Here is a 23,283-nt window from a genome sequence, read left to right as displayed (position 1 = left end):
GATTAAAAGCGACTCAATTGAATAAAGGTGACAAAGAGAAAAAAGATAAAGTAAAGTTGTAATCATTGTCTATGGAAAGCCAGAGGGAGAATATCCCTGTAAAACCTCCATAAAGAGGTTTAAACACGAGATAAAGTGAGCTAAACTAATGATTAAAATGAGGAGACGAACCTCTCAATAGTAGCAGTAAGAATTTGAATCATCTACACAACTGCACACCTGGTTGTGACATTAAGTCAATACTTGAAATTTACCACTAGATTTGAGCAAAATACTGCCTCTCTGAACCCGAAAGGATCCCCTTTATGTTTAGATGAGTTATTTTAATTTTGTATTCTAGGGTCTGACCGGAAGCCCTAAATGGACATGCATCCATACATTTTGTTTACTCCGTTTTCCTGCGATAACGAGTCTTTTCCGGTTGTTTTCTCGAGATCTCGACTTATTTTTCTTGTGACAACAGGATAATTTTCTGGCGATCTTTTGTAGAGTTGACCCAATTTAAGCAGATAAGATTTAATTATGTTAAGTTCAACTTTGTCCCTTTAAAAATACTTCAAATGTTTTAAATTATAGCTGTGTGATTTTTTTTTTTTTAAAAATACGTCAGTGCTTTAAATGGCATTATTACCTTAACTGGTTATTTTAAAGTCTCAAATTTCTTTTTATTGACAAAAGCCAGTCATAATGTTATTGAGCTATTAACAATTATTTGTGGCTTGAACATTCAAGTCATCGATTTCTTGTTATTTTGTCAAATAAGGTATGTGATTAAAGTTAAATAACATCAGAATTATTATTTTGAATATTTGAGGGTTTTTTCATGCTTTTATTTTGAAAGAACAGGGCCGTTTGGGCACCGGGTAACGTATAAAAAAGGGTAGGTGGAGATGGGATTGTCAGGTACCGGGAAGGTGTATGTCATTTTTTTTATCAGGATAAGGAAAGAAAAGGACACCGCCGCCGGAAAATTGTTTAATAAACGCCAAAGAACTGTTTGTTGTCGTTAGATCGACTTCCGGTGTGCCTCAGCGGCCGTTTGTTTTAGTTCCGATGTTTTTGTTTGTTGATATTAGAACAAATCGCCACTACAAATAACATCAGCTAGAATATTGGATGTATTTATATAGTAATTTTAAGGCCTGTACATTTACATGTAGAAATTAAGTTTCTTCTTACATTTCTACTACGGTTTCCTCCCATTTAAACACCAGAGATAATTTGGGTCTTACATTATATTAGATGCCGTCTGACTGAACAATGGCCCCTGGAATCTTTTCAAGTATCACTTTCCATCAAACCAAACTCTGTAAATCCTTAATATTGATACAAAATGGTGTCTGTGCAGCCCTTTAAAACACTCTCCCTATGCCAGTGGGTCCTCCTCATTAACACACAGATACCATCACCTTCCTCTGCGCTCCATCTTGTTGCATAACCCTCCACAGGAAATATGGGTCACACTGCAGGAATGAAGACTTGTAAGGCGATCTTTATTGCATATGAACGACAGGAGCTTGCGCCGATTTCCCCACCGCAAATGTGATCTGACATGTAGCTCACTAATGGCTGTACTTAATCTGTCTACAGGTTAATAATCGTGGATTGTGCACCTGGTGCTAGCACCCATTTTCTACTGAGAGAGAAGAAATAAACTAGACAGGAGTGGAGAGTTTGTTTTATGCCTTACTGCACCCGAGGGGATCAAATTACAATTTATCAAAGTGGACTCAGACTTTACCTGTTTCACTGCACTCCATCACTTGCTTTTATTTGGGTGCAGCAAGCCGTAAGAGGATACTTCCTGTGGTTTAATCTGCCTGTCATGTTACTGAAACACACAGAAAATCTATTAAGACTTATTTGTAAAGCAGGCGAGAGTGCATAGAGGAGAGAAGAGGCGACACCCACGTCTCGCTGTTAACTGCACCCACTTGCACTCGAGAGGGTTTAAAATGTCACACCAGCGTACAGGTAAGTGTTTTATTTACAGGACGACAACATTTGGATATATCCACTTGATTTCTAGCTGCAGTGAATCATGCTGCAACAACCTGGAGCGTGCCCACTTCTCCTGGCGTGGACAGGTGTGGCTATTCCCGCTGCAAAGCATTCTGGGACTTATTGCTCCATATATAACGTCTGTCTGACTGGTACATGAAAGTAAACAAAAACCCATATGGACATCGATGAATGTGTTGCATCCCCCCTCCCTTAAACAGCACAGCGGGGGGGTCCGTTTCAGAGAAGGGGGGCTCTGGAGAGCGTTCCTCTTAACACAGTTCAAGTACGCACATATGCCAGGCGGAAACCATTCACACATTAGGAACTAAAAGCGACATTTATAGCAGCAAACTGAGAACAGCTTCAGGAGGAAACAGAAGAGTGAGACACTGGGAAGCAAAGAGAAGCCTCATTATGATGTATTTGCTAGTGAGTAATGTCTCCTGCACATGAAAGGTACACTAAACTGAGAGTCTTTGCAGCTGATCCGGTCCCACTCTGCTCGATGAGGACGTCTCAGACAACACGGCGCTGCAACACTCTGCTCTTTGAAACATTTTTGACTCTAATCTGAGTAACATTAATGGATTAAGACAGATTCACAGATCCAGCTCCTGTAAACCCAGCAGCAGACCTGGACAAAAGAGTGAACGGAGGACTCGGCTACTGATAGTCCAGGACTAGCCCGCGCTGTAGTACTTCATGCCAAATGTGTGTTTGAGGCCGGATCACCGCGATCCGGACCTGAAGTGCAAATCGAGCCCAGAAATTTAATCTGGAACATTTTTTCTTTTAAGTCCCATCAGGGTTACATCATCTCTTTTAAGTTAAGGGTTAAATCAATGAGATGTAACCGACATTTTGTGCCTCATAACATCAGACAAAAGGAGTTGATTTAAACAGGAAGTCCATATTTATCGTTCAAACACTCGACCCCCTTCCTCCTGTTCCCCGCTGGTCAGCCCAATTCTCAGATAAGCGACAAGAGAACATCAATAACAGCGGCTTTATGATGAAGAAATCCTCGTGAGGTGTATTACTGTGAAGAGCTAAGGGAGGTGGGTTTGGACATGGCAACTAGGAGCCCCTATAGATGTTGAAATGTCTCCTAAGGGGATATTTAGTACAGTCCAAAAAGAAATCCACTGGCTTCATCGTTTTCTTGTTCCAAACACGCTGAGCCTCTTTCCGTTTCTCTCCTGTTCGGGTTTGTTCTCCTCCCCATCGCTCACAGTTGAGTTCAACATACGCAAAGGGAGGATCCCGCTCTTACTTCTTCTTTTCCATTCAATTCAGCTCTGTCAGCTCATTCATCCTTTTTGGAACAGCTCAAGTTATAAAACATCCAAACAATCCTGCCTCGGGATTGGCCGGAGCGCCCTGTCAGTCACGTGAGAGAGCCAGTCAGTAGGTAGGGAGAGAGGAGGCAGACGGCTGCAGGGAGCCGGAGGAGTTTGAACGTCTCATGTGAGGGAGGAGGTACGAGTCCGAGCAGAGCTGGTGAACGTCGAACCGGTCCTCCTTACGGTAGGCCAGACAGCGGCGGATAAACGCCTGCACAGTGAGCAGAGGAGAGGACATATTATAAAACAAGCTGCAGGCTGTGAGAGAGGTTTTGTGCATCTTTTGTCTGCATCTGTTCTTTTTATATCCACACATCAGAGCTGATGCATGTGTCAACATGCTATCTGGTAGTCAAACTGCTTGCCAGACGTTAAGACTTAAATTAGAGTACGTAAATGTCTGCAATGCCTTTTAATATTGCAACACCAAAATGTCTAAACACAGTTAGACTTACGCCTACGAGGGCTGGGCAAAACAATGAAACACTGTGGGACTTTTCACGCCTGCCAACTGACAGACATTTTGTATTGTTGTTCAAACTGAGGGAACCTTTAAAGAGAGGGCAGGATATTTATTTTAGAAGCCTTTAGCTACCTTAGTTCTCCTGAGAGCCATAAAAAAATCAAATAGCGAGTGAAATTGCACTTTTTTCCTACCATAACGGCGTTAGCTCCACATGATAGCATGATAGGACTGAGGTTGAAAATCAGCGAACTGGCCCTTTTAGTAAGTGCAGTGATTAAAATGGGAAAAATAAATAATTAAAAAAGCTACACTTATGTAAAACAGTTACAAATAGTGGTTGGGAGGTTTAAAATTAAATGTCCAAAAGGAGAGTGCTGTATCTTGTTCCAGGAGTCAGGCGCAGAGTAACATAAAACAGTCTTTCCCGGTTCTGTCCCAACTCGAGGGTCTGATAAAACCCCTCTGATTGTTGAATGAGACCAGTTAGGTAAGATGGCAACTTTCCTATTAGAGCTTTGTAAATAAAAAGGTGAAAATGAATAATCGAGTCTCTCCTGAAGAGAGGACCATCCAACCTTAGCATACAGGACACAATGACGAGTATCATATGCATCACCAGTCATTAATCTCAATGCAGAGTCATATAGTCAAAATGTTTGAGGGTATCATTCAAATCATTTCATTCAGACCTATGAAATGATTGGACAGCTTACATGTCTACCTGTGCACTCTCTATCTATGCATTCATTGCACATGAGCCGAGCTAGCTGTACAAGAAAGGCAGAGAAAAGGTAGTCTGGTATGGTTAACAGTAAAAACAATGTGCTGCGCTGGGCTGCTCTCCTACATGGTCTCTTGTTAATAAGCATGGGGGAATCAGCAGTACCACCAGTAATAAGGAAGTGGTAAATTGACATTAATAATCTAACTCACTCTTGCTGTGTTCTCATAATTTACCAAACCAGCTTTAACATCCCTGATTGTGTGAGGCCACACAGAGAAACCTTTTTAAGTACGTGCATTTTTGCATTTACCGAACATAAAACATTTTAGGCATTTCATTAACCGGACATTCACTATTGATTATTTACTCTATGTATTTATTTAGTCGTCAGGATAAATGAAAGAGATATTTAATATACAGAGAGATACAACGCTTACTTCCACTGAAATATTTGATTTAAGGTCATCACAGGATGCTATTTAATATGTTGCGCATTTTTTAGCAGGAAATATACAGTAAAACTGTCATAGTGGCCTTTGTGTTTATGTGTATTTAAACGTGTGTATATATGTGTGTTACCTTAGCCTCTGTGCTGGCCTGCGGTTTCGCGGGGAACTGGACCTCTGTGGCTTTGAGGATGGTGTTTTCCTGGAGAATATCCTGCTGGGACTGATTGTGACCAAACGGCTGAAACAACAAAACACAAAATATCCTCACCAATCCAACACGTTTACTTTCTTTGCTTTAACAATTGAGACTAAAACTGAGAATCATCCTCAGTGACCCAACATACACATAACGTCTATGTGAACAATTCCATGAAAGTGTTCACAGTCTGGTGTTCGGTTCGTTACCTTGCGTCCGTAGAGGCACTGGAAGAAGATCACTCCCACAGACCAGACGTCCACCTTGTTGGAGATTTTAGGAGGCTCCTTCCCCACAACAAAACACTCTGGAGGAAGGTACCTGAAGCACACGCACACACAAACTGTTACAAACGTCATACAGTGTCATAAAGAGTTCATGAATACTTCCCCTAATGATCTTATAATACAATTAAGTGGTATGATTTTTTATCCATTGAAAATTACTGTCAATTCAATTACTATAATAATGAAAGTAGCTGATTCGGAAATCTGTGAAGACTTTAACCATAAAGAGTTCAAGTCAGTGTGAGGGGTTATAGGTCTGTGTGTGTGTGTGTGTGTGTGTGTGTGTGTGTGTGTGTGTGTGTGTGTCTCACCAGTAGGTGCCCGCTCCCTGTGACGTGAGGTCCATCCCGTCCACGCCGTAGTTATCATCATCCATGATCTTTGACAGGCCGAAGTCTGTGATTTTGATTTCTCCACACGCAGTGCCGTCGACCAATAAGATGTTACCTGAACACCAAACAGACTCAGTATGGGAGACGTGCGATAGACACAGAACCACACCCTTTGCCCATGTTGGACACTGAAAGCCACTGCAACGACTTTAGAAGAGGTCAGTGCATTTAATCTTTAATCCTATGTGTTATTCATCTAGAACGTTCAGAACATGTGACCCACCTGGTTTGAGGTCGTAGTGGATGATGGGCGGCTTGATTTCGTTGAGGTAGCGCAGGGCGCTGACGATCTGCATGACGATGGAGCGAGCCTCCTTCTCTGACATCAGCTTGTTTTGCTTCAGGTAGAAGTCCAGGTCGTTTCCTTCACAGAACTCCAGGACCGTGCAGAACCTGACAGAGCAGAGGACGGACGGACACGGGGTTACAACAGGAGAAACAGATCTCATTCTACAACAAAATTCAGTACTTTTAATCCAGTCATAATTACTCTTGTACCAATAATGTAAGAATACTGTCTTTATTTATTGATCGAGTAGATCAACTGCTCATCCAGTATGAGCATCTGTTAAAGGGGACATATTTTAGCCATGCAATCAATATTCTATTGTTCTAATGTGTTTTTGAATCACGTTGGTAAAGTGTGTTTCGTTTTAAAATTGTATAAATATTTTAATTCAATTATTTTTCGGAGCCTCTCCTTCCTCCTTTTATCATTCAAAGATCAGACCTTAGCTACGATTGGCTGTACGATTTGGAGTGACCGCGCAGCCCCTCCCCCATGTGTGCAATCCCACGTGGGGGAGCGACCGCACTGCGCTGTCACTCCAAAGTTGTAGAAAACATGGCTGCTCTAGGATCAGTTATTCGGCCTTATGTGTATGAGCCAGAATCACCAGGAGGCATCGGAACAACTTGACTACAAGCTGGTGCCAGAAGGCAGCCTGAGGAGAATGATGGTGAATAACGATCGGTCGATTCCAGCGAAAGAAAGGTTCTACGCAGAAACCTGCAGCTGTTCTGAACAACCCGCCCCGAGTTGGCCTTCTTTCTGTCGGACAGGTCGGTGCCTCAAACCTGGTAGGACAAGCTAACTGGCATTTAGCATGCTAGTGCAAAGCTAACAGTGATACTGTTGGTGTTAGCTCGGCGGGGTGGGCGTGTTCTCGCACGAGAGAGTGGGAGTGAGCTTCTGGTGACGAAGATCCAAGGAGGAGGGGCCCAGCTTTAATGTGTTGTTGGCAAAATGCAATGAAAAATCCTGCTTATCTGGTTTCTGTAGGCTTACATAACTACCAGGATACTCAATTTGGCAGCAGTATCATATACAGTGTAATAAATATAGATATTGATCACTATAAAAACAATTATTGTGATCTTATTGCCCCAAGGTCAAAACTTTCTGCTCCTGAAATATCTTGACTTCAGTTTCTGTTTGAAATACGAGCTTCAGAAAAGTCTCAAGTTACCTTGAGATCACTCTTTGGTTTGTCTGGAGAGAAATGCGATCAGACTGGTGAAGTAACCTGGCTGCTATTTTTTTGACCTCTTTTATGTGTATGATGACTAAACCTCCCGTGCAGGGAGTTAACCCTTTAAACACGACTTTATCTGTCCGGACATGTCGACGCTGAATCAGACATTTTTCTGTAAACTGTTAGTGTTGACTCTTTCGCTGTCTGCTGTTTGCTCTTACTTGTAGCACCCACTGACGTAGATCCTGGCAGCAGAACACAAACACCTCGTGCCTTATTGGAATATTAACTACGTTATTTTAACTTGTAACAATGTAGACGTGAATGAGAGTAAAAGAAGCGCTCTTTAAGCCACTGCTGGGTAATAAACAACCACAGGATGTGGCAACCCAGCAGGGCTGCAGCTCGTAGAGGTCAGAGGTCACTCACGTGTCAGTATCCAGGGAGAAGTAGTCGTAGAGTTTGACTATTCTGGGATGGTCCAGCTGCTTGTGTATCCGGTACTCCCTGCATGCATGCCTGAGAGGAAATAAATGTCAACGTAGTGTGTGAGTGTTACTGGAGAAACACTTTGCATTTGTGTATCTTAACATGTGTGTGTGTGTGTGTGTGTGTGTGTGAGACCTACTTGTGGTAGTTTTCCTTTTTCTCCTCCCTCCAGTTCTTGTTGAGCTGGTGGATTTTAACAGCTGCGTAGCGCTGCTCAAACAGGTCAAAAGCCTGTTTGAGACAAGAAAACACACATTTGTCTCCTCACATATTTAACGGAGGAAGCAGGTTACAGTCAGTCAAACTCTTACAGACGTTACCTTATAGACTTCACTGAAGCCGCCCCTGCCCAGCAAGTGCAGCAGCAGGTACCTCTCATTCAGGGTGGGATGGTCTTTAAACCTGCGTGAGAAGATTATTTTATGTTTCATTGCTTGTACTCGACAAGTGTCTCATGTTAAATTAAAACATTGTAGGGCTGTGCCGTACTTAAAATCTTATCAGCAAAGAAAAAGCTTCGACTGTTTGTTCCTTTTGATTCAGCTCAGCCCCAAACCAAACTCCTACATCAGCCTACATGAGTCTGATGTTTCACCTGTAAGTTGCACGTCCATCAGTTTGCCCTGTGCGCTGGCTGTCTGCAGGACATTTAAAAACTTAAAGTACACAACTATCTGAGGGTTTCAAGTAGGATTTTAGTCAGCTAGTGTGCTACAGTTAGGGACAGCTCGATTCACTGACAACAAATCCAAAAGAGCACCAGAGTAACACTGATTCTGACATGACGGTTTTTGCTTTTTGTGGTAACGTTATTATATCGCAGTATTACAAAATGAAAAGGGGTGCTCTACACAAAACATGATTATAGCTCTTTTTTCTGTATTTTTAAAGAAACTAATGTATTTGTTGGTGCAAAATAGGAATGAGAATGTCTTCTGGGAGGAGTGCTAAGTGAACGGAGCAACATGGGTCTGAGCAATAAATGTGTGGGGAAGTCATCTAAGACTTTCTTCTTAACATCCTCACTCACTTTTGTCCTCCAACGGCTTCAAGACATCACCAATGTCATTTTGACTGACAATGTCAATGTCATGCCAGGCCCTCATCTGCTTAATTCAGATAACTTTTTCTTGTTTATTGCAATATAAAAAATACAGGAAATTACACCAGTAAAGTGCAATGTGCTTTCATGAACATATTAACAATCATACTATTATTAAGTCTGTTTCTGTTTTACAAAACAAAACCCCCGTCCTACTTCTACCACACTAGGTTCAGCGACTTGTGTGCTGCAGTTGTGTAACTTGTCTAAACATATTCAAATGTATGTTTAGCGTGATCAGCCCAGTGACATCACCACACACAACCTCACACCGTATGTGCGCTGCAGGTGAAGCCGCTCAAAATAAACACTCAGCGGCGCCTCTGATCCGTGAACGGTCCATTCATGTGGCCACAGCGTTAAAGAGCACCGGGGCGAGGTTCCGCTAATAACGGGGGACACGTTCACTGAAAAGCCGCCTGGTGTAACTGCGCGTCTGCTTTAATCACACCGCCGACATTATGATGGCTGCAGCCTGACACACAGGTCTCTGTGCTCTGCTGAGGAGCTGCACTAACGTGATATCAGTATTACTAATCAAAGTAAAAAACCTGGAGAACACTTCAGATAAACCTGACCGAAAAATGATCAGAGCTACTACAAACACTGCCTGCAGCCACTGCTGATGTCTGAGGAGTGTCATGGTTACATGGAATTAAACATGAAACTGCTTTATTCAGCGCCTGGTTTTAAACACTGGGTTTGTTTGTTGTGGAGAGAAAAGGGGATCCCTGAGGGTAATTGTGCTCCTAGCAAGAACCTCATGAACGATACTGAAGGGTCATTTTTTAGAGGTTTCAAGCTGTTGCTCCTGCATTGCTCTGTGTGCAATGATGCAGCCACAAAATAAATACATAATAACTCTTCTCTTTTCGACTAATGATTCAAACCTACGTGTTTTACGTTTTGTATTGAGTGTAAACTTCTTAGTGTCTGTCCTAACTCTCAGGTCTCTGTGTAGATCATGGTCCTGTGAGAGCAGCAGACTTACGCTGAGCTGTCCTCGTTGTTTATCCTCTTCAGCTCTCTGATGTGGAGGTTCCTCACCCGCTCCAACCGCTCCAGCTCTGCCTGGATCTCAGCTTCCTCCTGCATGAACACAACGTATGAGACGGAGAATCTTATGTTTCAAATCCTTGTATGCAATCAAAGCATGACCGTCTATTTGTTGTTATTACATGTTCAATGTTTCAATGTTTATGTTGTCCATTATGGTCTTGATACGTTGATAGATTGATTGTATATTTTTTGCTACTGACCTTCTTCAGATGTCCAAGGCGAAGCTTGAAGATCTCTTCCTGCTCGTGGTACTCAGCGAGGGTCAGTCTGACAAAATAAGGACACGTCAGAATGTCAGGACAGAACAAAGATCTCAAAGACAACCTTCATTGGGAACATGTACTTCAGACTAGAGGAACTTTTAGACTGCTCTCTAGTGTTAGGTTAGTCTTGATTGTGCTGTTGGATCAGTCTGATGCAAGTTTGAAAGTTTTACAAAAATAGAGACCGACTCATTTTTAAGCTTTTCAACTGATATGTTGAACGGTTGCACCAAATGATAAAAGGGTACCAGGGACCAGTGGTAGACAAAGTACACAACTTCATTACTTGAGTCAAAGTATAGATACTCCTGGTTATTACTTGATTGCTTTTAAAAATACTTCAGTATTAAAACTACTTCTTTTGTAGGCCGTGATGAAGTTTGTGCACGGTAAACAGAGCGAACATTTGAAACGATACGAATCATTCTTCATTTCAAAAACCTCAAACACGGCCTGAAGACATGGCCATGCGTGCTCAGGTGGAGAATCATCATCCTTCTCTGTCGTAGCCATCGTTAACACCACTAAATGAACCGTCTGATCTGAGTGACGTTTGCTCTGCTTTTGCTCTATGTTCAACCGTGAGACCCGCGAGGTAGAGGTACGGCAACACCACTTGGACAAACCAAACGCAGAACTACACGAGCACAGTTTAATGTCTTTGGGATTTTAGAAAATAAAAGAAAATCCATCAGCTGACTTCAGAGCAAAAGTAGCGAGTAACGAGGACATTCAAAGAAATATAGTGGAGTCAAAAGTACCATATTTGTCTTTCAAAAGTCAAAGTAAAAAATAATAATGAAGTAAATTACAGATACTAAAATAAAATGTACTTAAGTACAGATACTCAAGTAAATTTACTTCATTACTGTCCACCCCTGCCAGGGACTATAGCTCACTGTGTGTTTATACAGCATCTAATGTTGCGCCTTTTTTTGACGCCCCTGTCGACTTTTAAATGAACAGTTTTTACCGTCATGATCACAATTTTTACAACATTATTTGCTGAGTTCTCCCTGGAAACAGTCCTTGTGAATGTTGAAACATTTTCTGCTGGCGTGAACAGAGCTGAGAAGTCTGAAGATTTTGCAAGGTCCGATGGTCCCAATAAAGATAACCAAGAACTATATTTGTGCAAAGGATGATTTTTTGACTTCTATATTAGGTCTGATTATTTTCAGATCTAAACAAAACTGAAAGGAGGAGGACAGTGGACAGTGTTGGAAACAGGGGAAAAGAGAATGGGGGGAAGGCACACGGCAGGGGGCCGAGGGCAGGAGCCCAGAGCCCAGGGCCCAGCATCCTCCACACTGACAGTCTGTAAATGTTTCAGTGTACTCACAGCTGCGGCAGGGACGGTTTGAGGAAGGGGTCTGAGTCGTTGCCGTTGACCACTTTAGTTTTCCGCTGCTTGGGCTCAGAGGTGGAGGCCACCGAGAGGGAGGGAGACGCAGGGTTGGGAGGCTTCCTCTTGGCCAGCAGCTTCCTCTGTCGCTCTATGTCCTCCCTCTGCTGGTTGATGCCCTCCTGCTGCCTGCACGAAGACGACGACACAGAGGTGAAGGGAGTGGGTTTATAAATGTGACTGAAAGTGAAACGGATCTAACGGGATGTAAAGCTGTGCACGCGCAGCCTCTCACTTGATCAGGTTTTGGAATGCGTATCCGTCGGTCCACTGCTCCGTGTAGGACGCCCCGTGTCTGACGGTGGTGAAGTGACCGAGACGCAGGCGGTCCTGCATGCTCTTCTCACGACACGACTGCTTCTCCTGGGTGCTCTGTGAACAAAAACAGGCAGAAATTAGACAAATTCAGATTAAATATTTTGTGCTTTTACATTCGCACTAGTATGCTTGTCTTTGTGAGTATCCTATCCTTGTTCCAGAAACTCGGATAAGCCCTCATCCTGGCTTTTAGACATCTTTAGAAAACAACATACTTTGTTGGCATAGTGACAAGGACAAGAACAATAAAGGTGTCAACAGCATATCCCTGAAAAAGATCAAACCCGGGATGAGAAACCAAACAGGAACAGTAGTGAACATGTGACTGCGCTCTCGTTGCTGCAGCGGAGAGACAAAGTAAATATGGCGGTTACAGGCACACACCTGAAGCCTCTCCACCCAGAATAAAAGGTGTGGAAGGTGAGTTTATTTTTAGAATAACAACATTCAATTCCAGACATATTAAAGCCTCATCTGTGAATATCTTATGATTACACAATCAAATGTGAGAGGGTTGCGTGGGCACGAAATCCCACCACCACTGTGCAGCTTCACAACAGGTGTCTCTCTAAGAGATTTAAAGGTCTACCAACCCACAGACAGAACTCCTTCCTCAGCAGGTTTGGACCTAAGCAGAGCGACAACACCAGAGAACACCGCTCTTAAGATCGGAACAGGTGTTGCTCCTTTTGTGATGCATGAGTAAGTAAACGCTTTATAAGACGGTGATAATGACGTCTCAGTCAGTTTGTTTGCTTTCTGCACACAGGTGATGGATTGGATCCAATATGAAATGAAAACACTGCTCGCATGTAGACGGGTACCTTCTCTATGAGCAGCTTCTTGCTCATGGTGATGCACTTATTGAGCCTCTCCTTGTACTTCTCCAGGAGTTTCTGCTGTTCGTCTATCTGTCTTCTCAAGTCACAGTTCGCCTGTGAAGGAAAGACAGCAGAGAGTTCAGCTTGAAAGAAACCCGACAAGAGAACCTGAATCCTTTTAGGTTCACGGACGCTGAACTCACCCTGAGCAGGTCATCTATTCGCCCCTCTTTCTTTTCCAGGTCCAGACTCTTGTTGCTCTCCAGAGCTGCGAGTTTCAGGCCGGTTAACTCCGTCTAACAGATCGAAAGAAAGAGGTACCAGTTAGACGTGTATAACTGTATGCAGGGATTAAAGCAAAAAAATCATGGAAGTTCAGCACTAGCACTTGTGGCTGTAGTAGCCGAAGTAGCCGAATATGTTAAACTCTTATAGGTCATTTTTAAGCTTACGTTTAAGTAACCTGTTGATATTTTAAAAAGTGTGACAAGAAACATAAGTCGCGGTTGTTAGGGCGGTCCGGGGGCACTCACCGGAAGGAGAAAAAATATTTATTTTAATTCACAAATGAAGCTTTTTGAGTGTTTTAAGTTTAGAATATTGGGAAAAAACAACATCTGCTTTATACAATTAAGTGACAAACTTTAATCTTTAACCAACTTATGCTATGTGTCATGTAACAAATGTGTCCATTCTATATGTAAAATTGTTTGTGAGCATGTCTGTGTGCCGTCCGGTGGGCTGTCTTGTGAGGTGTCCTGTAATTGTAATATTTGTTTATTTTTAAGTACCTGCCTTAGGACTGCGGATTAAATTTAGCTATTGTGCGTTCTGGCATATTTACTTTGAAGCATATTTCTGATAGAATGATGAATGTGCACTGTCCTAATTCAATATATAAATAAACTTACTCTTTACTTAATCAGTCTACAAGGAGTATTACAAACGTTACTGAGAGAAGTAAAGTACAAAAAAGTATTTACATAAGGGGTAAAAGGGCTCATCATGTAGACTGGCCCATTTAGAATGATATCTGGGATCATGAGTATTGATGCATTCATGTGTTCACTTTAATGTTGTAGCTATATAAAATAAGTATATATTTTATGTTACTTTACATTTACATTACATACTTATATTTACATGTTTTGTTGATCTGAATATGTGAAATAACTTAATCTATCAAACAGGCCTAAATGTAGTTTGATAAAAAGCACAGTGCACGCCTGGAAACAGGAGTTCCTGTGTAAAGTACCGAACTTGAGAAAATGTAATTCCTTTTTTTCCATCACCGAGTTTAGAAACACCATCATGTTAGCTCATGCTAGCTAGTTGAGCTAATAAGAGGGTCAGCTCCTTCAGTCGCTGTTGTTGCGTTACTCTGTAAGGCAGTGGCTACTGTACCGTCTGCATCCGTTATGTCGCAGTGAGTTCACCACCGGACACGGTTAGCGGTGCGCTCTGCGGTTCCAGCTGCAGGTTATCAAACTGCATTCACGGCAAACTCGGGGATAATTCCCGTGTAAATGACTGTAGTTATAACGCAAAGTAGCGCTCTGTAGCCTCCAAACATGACAAAAGCAATGCGCGGGTATGTTCCCTACGAAAATAAAAGCTTTTTATTCGTATAGGGAAGTAGAGGATTTCTCTAGCGAATGTAGCAGACAAGATCGAAGCTCGTTTGGCCCATTTAAATGCCACAGATAAGGAACACTACACTATAGGCACATGACTAACATTAATAACTTCTTTAACATTAAAAAATAGTTTATGTCAGCCCCGTTTTTCTCCCCTGCCAGATCCACACTGAACGCTTACATGGCCTCTGGATTTCATTAAATTCTTCAATTGACGGATATCCGTGTAGCGACGCAGAATTTTAATCCCCGTGTATGTACACTGCAGGAATTTAGAGAGGGAAAGTGAGTGTTTCATGTGTGTGTCATCTCACCTGGACAAACTTGCTGGAGGAGGCTTTTGGATTGTGTTCCCCAAAACACAGACTGGTAGGAGAGGAGCTGTTCTGCCGGATCTGCAGACAAAGACGCATTGTTACAACTTGTAATAACACACAGAGACTCACTTTCACCTCGTGTGCAGATAACTCTGTACAAATCCTCGTGTTAAGGCTTCGCACTGTGGGGGGAACACTCACGATTAAGCCCGGGGCAGAGTGGGAGCTCTGCGGAGAGCGACGAGCCGATGGGAGGCCTCTGACCGGACTGGAACCATTTCCACCCTGAAACTTTGCAGAGAAAACAAATAAAAACATTAAAATCTGCTTCACTGCAACTGTGACAAACTGGAGGGAAGTTTCTGCAACACTCACGTCAAAGTAGTCGCTGATCTTGGGCCCACGTGTGGAGGTCTTCCCTGCACAGAAAATTAAACAAAGATTTAGCAAGCTTTCAGTAATGCCTTTGTTACACTGATGTCTTCCCAGTGTCAGTCATACCTTGACTACTCTCTGAATAGGTGTCAGCTTTCCTCTTCCTCCCTCTGGACGTCTCAGAGTGCTTCTTCTCCGGGGTCTGTAAATATGAAGGGAGAGAGACAGGAGAAAATAAGTTTCATAAATCCCCCGAGCTTTACCTAACAAAGCTGGTTCGAGCTCTGCTGTTGAGCAAGAAAGAGCAGCAGGAAGAAAGAGTACATACTGAGTAGGCAGGGGAGCTCCCTCTTTTCAAATCAGAGTTCTGGGAAGAGAAGAGAAGGAGAGGTGGAGGTAGTGGGAGAGACAGAAAGACGAGTGGGCAGAGGAAGGAGGAAGAGCGCTGACAACACGCAGCTGTGTCTAACCAGGCTGTATTGTTGTAACTGTGTAATAAAACGTGTCAGATCTTATAATAACAAATAAACCCTTCATGCATGTTGCAGGATTGATTTATATGTGTTCGTAAGAGTGTTTTACCTCCGACTCCTTGTCGCTGGACGAGCCCAGACTACCGTAGCTGTGGTTAGAGGACTCATTGGCCAGCCCCTATAAACAGTGAAAGATTAAACAAACAGTGAGCACACACACAATATGAAAATATTCTCCCTCTGCAGGTGTGCGGCGCTATCCAAGTTCAGCAACGTCATGAAATTCAAAGAGTGAAACAAAGCCTGAAGGCAGGCCTCCAGTCTGACGCGTCTCAGAGGAATCCAGATCTTCAGTTATTATAAAAGGTGTGTCTTTGGGCTTTTTTCCAACACATGCATCCTTTTTAGGAAAACAGGAACTTTACCTGCTTCTCCACCATGGGAACCTGGGTTTGGTTTGTGTTTTTCTGCCCTGTAGCGCTATGATGGTGGAGTTAGTCACTGATGAGCGAAAGCCTTAAGACTGCTACAACTTGTGTGAAGCATTCCTTCTGCTGCGAGCGAGCACGGGCTGTCACGAGAAGAAAGCTCACAACTTTGGGATTGAATTGTGGCCAAAAATAACCCTAAATACTTCTCATCTTTCAGGAAACAGGACTCCTCAAGATGAAGTTCTAGCTCATTAAGACTCTTTGGTCCCTGGGTGACATGTGTTTGTGTGTGATGTATTTAAAGCCAGACTCAGACTACAGGAAAATCATATTAACAGACCGAGGCCGTGTCCTCACGTACACGGGTATTTTTCTAAATGTAGCTTTTCCTCTTTTTTGTTTTGGCCTTTCGTCCACACACAAACAGTTTTAGGTCACTGAAAACGGATCTTTTGTAAAACTCCAGCCAGGGTGAAGACTTTTAGAAACTCGTTTCCTCGGAGACGTGTAGACGGGGTAAACAGCGTTTTTGGCTCGCGACGTCAGGCTGTGCGTCGTTATCTCCTTTGTGAGGCGTCACAAATGAGGCGACGTTCTTTGCAAAATGACGGACGTGACAAAAACAGTGATGCTTCTAACCATGCTAACAGGACTTTTATGTTTACACATATGTGTTCAGTTACTCGTCCATTATATTGATATATCGTCCCCCTTCCTCGCCAGGTAGTCTTCCGGCAATAGATTTTTTCAGACTTTTGATTGGCCGCAAATTTTTTTTTTCTTCTTTGCATGACCGGGTTATATCGGACCCGATCATGACAGCGTTTCTTTTGTGTTTTTGCATTTTCCTTTCTTAGGAAACGAAGGAGGAAAAAACTTTGTGTACGTGTAGACATGGGCCAAGTGTTTAACCTCCTAAACCGCTTGCAGACTCATTGGTGACATCCCGAGAATTTCAAACTTGTTTGATATTTAGGATTTAAAAACAGGACGAATATTACGATACTTTCAAAGCCGGATCATGACAGTCAATGTGAGGGAGAAGGACAGAAGTAAGTGGTACTGCTTCTATGGTTGTCAACAAATATTCTAAATTTGAATATATAACTGAAAAAAACGGATATTCGGTTATTAAAACTGATATTCCATGTGAAAAAAAAATCAGCACTACCGCGAGCTCTCGCGTGTTCTCGTATGTCCACGCGGCACTCTCCTGGTTATGGAGCATCTTTGAATGCCCACATCACTTTATACGTTATTAATTAATTCAGTCTCGCTGAAACGAGCTAATACACAAGCGTGTGGCGTGTGGTGATGATGGCGGAGAATTCTGGTTTACACAAGAAAAAGTTCTGGTTTACACAGTTGTCACTTTTTTGTACTTAACTTCTGTCAACATTTTTCTATTTTATCTTAAGTTATCTTTACTTATCTGTTTATATTTTTAAAAGAACATTTTCAGTTTATATTTCAAGTTAAACGCAACATATTTTCTAAGCGATTATTATACTGCTCTGTTTACACATTTTGTCTTTATCTTCTTTTATTGTACTTAATTTTTATTTTGACACTTGCTTTGGTAATGTTAACGTACGTTTCCTATACCAATAAAGCTCTTTTGAATTGAATTGAGATTCTCAATACCAGCGTAACAGACCGGAACATGTTAATGTTTTAAGAAATACACCTGTCGCAGCACAGCTCGCTCAGAGCGCTGAATGTCCGTTCTACCTAATATTTTTTACCTGATGAATTTATTTGTTCATTTTGCAATGTGTAGGACGCATATGTTGATCTTTTAGAAGGCATGTTTATGTTAAAAAAATATATCTTTGCAAGTAAGTTTGTATCTGGTTAAAATAGATACTGGAATAGCTCGAACCTTGGTGTGTGTGTTCTTTTTTTAGAAGGAATAATCTACCGTCATTTTTGCCAACACTACAGCTGATGGTATTTCTCAGCATTAGTAAACATTGTAGCTCCAGACAGAAAACCTACAGGTACATCAGAACTCCAGTTCTTGCTGTGAAACAGACAACACGTCGACCGTGTCCATTTTCTTATCCAGAGTTGTTTAACCTTCTACCTTTGTTTTTTCATAGAGCATCACGAGAGTAGTTTGTCGGCATGTTTTTTAAAACATCTGCTTCCCCGTGAGATCATACAAGATCACTCTTTGTGCTCACTCTGGTGTACAAAACAACATTAATAATATCCAGTAGTGAGTTATGTGCTATCATCTTCACATCTTGTAGTGTGTGCGTGTTTGAGATTCATTAGCTTTCTCCTCATGTGCGTGATGCGACCTGATTTTTAACTCGGCGAGGATTTTAAAACTCCTGCAGCCCGAGTAAAAAAGCTTTTGTTTTTCTGTGCTTTTGTTACCTTAGCTCCTCCACTGGTGCTCCCAGTGCTGCCGACGGTGTTGCCGCTGACGGCTCCTGTGAACCTGGCCTCCAGCAGCTCCTGCCTCCTGGGGTCGAGGCTGTGCAGCTCCTCCATGGGGCCTGGCACGAGGGAACAACAGAGTGAGGGTTACATCATCAGCAGCAAGGAATCAGAGAAATGGAGCCCTGAACACTTTTTTTCTGTGACGACACTGCTGGAGAGGAATAAAAATGAGCACTCGGGAGAAGGAGGAGAGGACGCTATCTGGGGGAGGATTACAGAAAATTAGAGTGATTACAGGATAAAAATAGAAAAATGGATTTCATTCAGCTGGGCAGCAGGTAGCTCTTTAAAAGATGCACTTTCATGCTGTGACGGCGCACGGTGTGGATGAGTGACACTGCATTTCTAACTTGAGCAGGAAGGTCAGTCTAACGCTGGAGGGTCAGGAAGGAGAAGAGCGCAGGCCCGGGCGGGGTGTCAAAACAAAAATCTTCAACCAGCTTTTCTATTATCACATTAGTTAGACTGTCACAATGGCCTCATTACACTGTGCTAAAGTCGTCTGTGATATTTAGGGATCTCGATACCTTAGAAGCCTTGAAAATATAGCACAACACCAGCTGAGGTGACGACACTGGAAGTTTTACATCTGTCTAAAGGCTGCACAGTCAATGAGGAATAATGTGGGCATCTAAGCAGCTGTACTGCTAATTTAAGCGCTACACACGTGAAATTAATGTTTACAATTGTTCTGATACAGATACAAGTTTGGAAATACCTCAGAAAAGATCCTAAAATTTGGGATCAGGTATTGGCAAATTTGCCAGTCTTTGCATCACCCGATACCATAAATTATTAGCCCCAAGAAACGCAAAAAGAATAACTGATTTCAGGTTAAATATGACATAATGATAGCGAGCAACAGTGCACTGTTAGCAGAGACTGTAATGTTTAGAATGTCAGAAAATCACACCACAAAAACAGCAATGTGTGCAGGATGCAAGGCTTCATGCTACATGCTAATATATACAATAATAAACAACCTTTGTATCGCACTGGTATCGGGTCAGTACTCGGTGCCAGCAGATACATAAGTTCAAGTACCAGAACGGGTATTGGATATGAAATAAAGAGTTTCAGGTCATGTCTATTGGTGTTCAACATGCAGTTAAAACAGGACACAGCCATTGTTTTTACAGGCTCTGCAAAAGCCATAAATATACTCATAATAGAGCCACATTTTCAGATGTCTGATAGTAAACCTTACTGCTGTAAATCTGAGCCACAATGTGCATAAGAAAGTCTCACACCACCAGCAGCCTAAACACACATGCTCCCTGACTGGGACCAGATCTATGACAACTGGTTTCCTGGGAGAGTCACACACACACAGACACACACACAGGTCCTCTGCTCCCAGCTGACTACTGCTGCAAGTGTTTGTTTCCTTATTGGACATTTCCTGGCCGTCATCTTTACATAGCTTCTTGTACAGGGGCGAGCCCTAAAAGGCATAATGGACATTATGAAACCTTCAGGCAGTGAAGCAGAGAGCCCACTTCAAGGCCTGTGTGAGGTTATCTAAGGACAGGGGGAGAGCGTTTTGGGGTTAATTAATCAATATAGCTAAAGATACATATAACTTCATTAATTTATATGTTAGTACCGTGCTGTTAACAGTGCCAGGTTTAAATTAATTCTTTAAAGCTATCTACAGTACTGTAATAACCGTTACCGTCGTTATTACCGTGTTGTAAACACTACCACCGCCTTAATATGTTTTAAACACATCCTAACCTATAATTAATACACGTAGCAAGTAGATTACAAGCAATATAGCTAACTTATGATCACTGTTTAGTCATATCACATCCAGCAATCGAGCAACTCCGTAGCCATATCGGAGTAAATACAGTATAAACATGTCGAAAACAATGTGTAAACTAATGCATGCAAGCTGTGCAGGAAGATAAAATCCAGGCCTGCTCTCAAGTTTACAGCAGCAGGGGCATGCACTGCACTGCATTAATGGATGCATGCATAGCTACGTTGTTTAATATCCAACTAGATGCTGAGAGGGGGGGAATGTCACAAACTGCTAAAAACAACACTGTTATCGCATCGACAGCTACGAGTAACAAGGATTCATGTAACAAGCTGACAGTCCTACAAACAAAACAACGAGCTCGCGCTGCCTTTGTGCACACAGGACAGCTGTCTGCTCCTCAGACTGGCCATCAACTGAACTGACAGCTGACGTTTGGCTTCCAATTCACGGCATCAGTGAACTTGACATCCATTTTTACTCCTACAAACGTCAGCTCGACACGGCTAAAACAGTCCACTTCTCCTGCAAAGAGCTCACTTTAAGGAGAACAACAGTCGCTCGTGCACTCGGTGGGCTCATGTACCTTCCTTGCTCTTTGCGGTCGCCGTTATATGTTGTTGAGAAATCGTTGGGGACGAGGAGAGCTGCGACCAAGATGGCGTCGCCTCCAAACTTCCACCACCACTTCCACTGTTACTTTGGACACTCATGAAGCCACTTTACCGCCGAGAGGAGCCAGCGTACACACTGCCGTTCGCGGAAATCCCAAACTTGCGTCCATCGTTTGACACCTGCTGTCGTCAAACAGGCCGGTAAACGTCAGTTGAGCCTTTTTGTTGCTAAACGTCTCTCATTTTGAGACCCGTGCGAGTCCTGCGGAGGAGCGGCTTCTTTAGATACTCGCTGAAACGGATCCAATGTAACCTTTGCATGATGACCGCACCGCGCGCCTGTCAGCATCCAGTTCGCGAGCTGAGCTCTGATTCTTGTAGGCGAGGCTATCGCGAGGCTGGCGCGCACCTAGTAGCGCGAGGGGGATGGCATGACACCGACACAGACACTGATCTGGGATCATTTTACCCTCCTCCAAACTAGCCTTCGGTTCACTGGAAGCCACAACTCAGCGTCGACCTGAGAACAGCCTCTTGTTTTGGTGAAAACAACAGACACCCCGAAAAAATGGCCGAAAGTTCCTGTCTGCCCGAGGAGAACGACACAAACCAGAAACACACACATGCACTCACGCGCACACACACAGATACAAACACACGTACATATATGTACAATGTAACATTTTAATATATATATGACCAAAGACATTACATTAATAAACTACCCATATGTGCAATTTACATAATTTTATTAAACACGATATATATATATATATATATATATATATATATATATATATATATATATGTCTGTGTGTGTGTGTGTGTGTGTGTGTGTGTGTACATATATATATATATATATATACATATATAAATATACCTAGAGGGAGCGAGAGTACATGTCTAGTTTTAACATATTAATTTATTTATATACATATATGCATGTATGTTTTTCGTGTTTATATATAGTGTAGTATGGTGTTTCTGTGTATATGTATATCTTATACATACCTGTGTATATATAAACCGATATAAACATGTACATAAACATATATCTACACACATAGTACTATATGTATATACAAAAAATACTATATATATATATATATATATATATATATATAATTACTATATAAATATTATGTTTTTGTTTGTCTATTATGTGCAATATCTTTGCAAAATTCATATTTACATTATGCATGTACAGTAGTCTACAAATGTATGTACAGTAGTCTACACAGTAGTGTGCGTGCAGCCTGTAGTTCTATTTGTGTGTGTGTGTGTGTGTGTGTGTGTGTGTGTGTGTGTGTGTGTGTGTGTGTGTGTGTGTATGTGTGTGTGTGAGTGGATGTGCATATGTAGGGCTGTAGTCTTGATAGGCTGTTTCTCAGTCTTGAAATACAAGTTGCAGGGGGAGAGGGGGGTGTGGGGTGTGGGGAGCTGAGGGGGGAGCGGGGGGCGGTGCAGGTGGGAGGATAGTGATGTGGTCTTGGCTATAAGGTCTTTTGTTCCAAATTTGGTGCAGTGCATCAAAATGCCTTTGCCTTCTTGTAGGGCAGCACACACAACACACACACACACACACACACAGACACACATCAGCTGATTGGCCTACATCTTATTCTTACCCCTCTCTAACCTCCAACATGTAATGTATTTATTTTGCAGTGAAATAAACACACAGTACCCCTGCCACTGAGTCAGATAATGTGCGTAACATTAAACATGTGTACCTCTAATATTTAAAGGTGATTTCACAGGTTCATTCGAGGACTCAGAGTTATAGTAAGTAAACTCTAACAGGCTCGATCGACTGTCAGACCTCTGCTCCGCTTGCAGTCAGATTGCATCAGGAAACACACCGAGGCACAAACCATCACTCTGCACCTCATATGCACCTGCCCATGGTAACCTGATTTTTTTGGTCACACGGTTTCCATGGTAACAGAGCAATAGTCTTGACAGGCAATGAGGAGGGTTGTATAAGCCGTCTACTACATTACACTACTACACACCGCACATACACACACACAGTTTGTGATGTCATCCCAGGTATGAAATTAGACTGGTGTTATGAGGAAAAGGGTGACTGATGTTCAAACAGCAGTCAGGACGTTCCAGGAGTTTTAAATTAAATGAAAACTGCAGAGTGGTGGACATTTTGAAAACTGTCTCCAGCTTGTGTTTAGGAAATACAACCGTGGCCACAACAATGAAGACCTCTGAATAATAATAGAAGTGTAAAAATACAAAGAAAATACAGGGGTAGAGTCCAGTTTATTTCATTCCTTTTATAAAAGCCTAGAGACAGAGTTTTGTAATAATACATATTTAATCAGACATGAACACAATTGGATTAATGGTGAAAAGAAACGTTTGTGCATTTAAATCAAATCAAATTGGCTAATGTATTTGCTCATCTGTGAC

The 23,283-nt window shown here is 42.3% G+C and overlaps 1 protein-coding gene across 3 annotated transcripts; it reads right to left on the bottom strand.

The window, feature by feature from the left end:
- Nucleotides 1–1,107: 1,107 nt before the first annotated feature.
- LOC138611431 (serine/threonine-protein kinase tousled-like 1-B) lies at nucleotides 1,108–21,220 on the bottom strand. Of its 3 annotated transcripts, none has more exons than XM_069684532.1 (22): nucleotides 20,829–21,220; nucleotides 18,412–18,533; nucleotides 15,705–15,773; nucleotides 15,451–15,489; nucleotides 15,249–15,324; nucleotides 15,123–15,166; nucleotides 14,949–15,038; nucleotides 14,745–14,825; nucleotides 12,997–13,089; nucleotides 12,797–12,907; nucleotides 11,890–12,026; nucleotides 11,592–11,783; nucleotides 10,187–10,253; nucleotides 9,919–10,016; nucleotides 8,146–8,227; nucleotides 7,965–8,056; nucleotides 7,766–7,855; nucleotides 6,085–6,254; nucleotides 5,781–5,916; nucleotides 5,392–5,503; nucleotides 5,117–5,224; nucleotides 1,108–3,558 (listed from the first exon to the last, which is right to left on the bottom strand). In XM_069684532.1, exons 1-22 carry the CDS (start codon nucleotides 20,953–20,955, stop codon nucleotides 3,409–3,411), a joined length of 2,286 nt encoding a protein of 761 aa, XP_069540633.1. In that variant the 5' UTR covers nucleotides 20,956–21,220; the 3' UTR covers nucleotides 1,108–3,408. The 3 variants fall into 3 exon arrangements, with proteins under 3 accessions (XP_069540633.1, XP_069540634.1, XP_069540635.1); XM_069684533.1 differs by having other exon boundaries at nucleotides 14,949–15,032; XM_069684534.1 differs by lacking the exon at nucleotides 15,451–15,489.
- Between the last annotated feature and the right edge of the window lie 2,063 nt (nucleotides 21,221–23,283).

This window comes from Semicossyphus pulcher, unplaced genomic scaffold, assembly GCF_022749685.1.
Source record: "Semicossyphus pulcher isolate SPU_LCO1_2020_fin unplaced genomic scaffold, fSemPul1.0.p SCAF_7, whole genome shotgun sequence".
In the NCBI taxonomy this organism is placed as follows: Eukaryota; Metazoa; Chordata; class Actinopteri; order Labriformes; family Labridae; genus Semicossyphus; species Semicossyphus pulcher.
The sequence above is the reverse complement of the archived record's forward strand: the minus strand, read 5'-3'. Positions and strand labels throughout refer to the sequence as shown.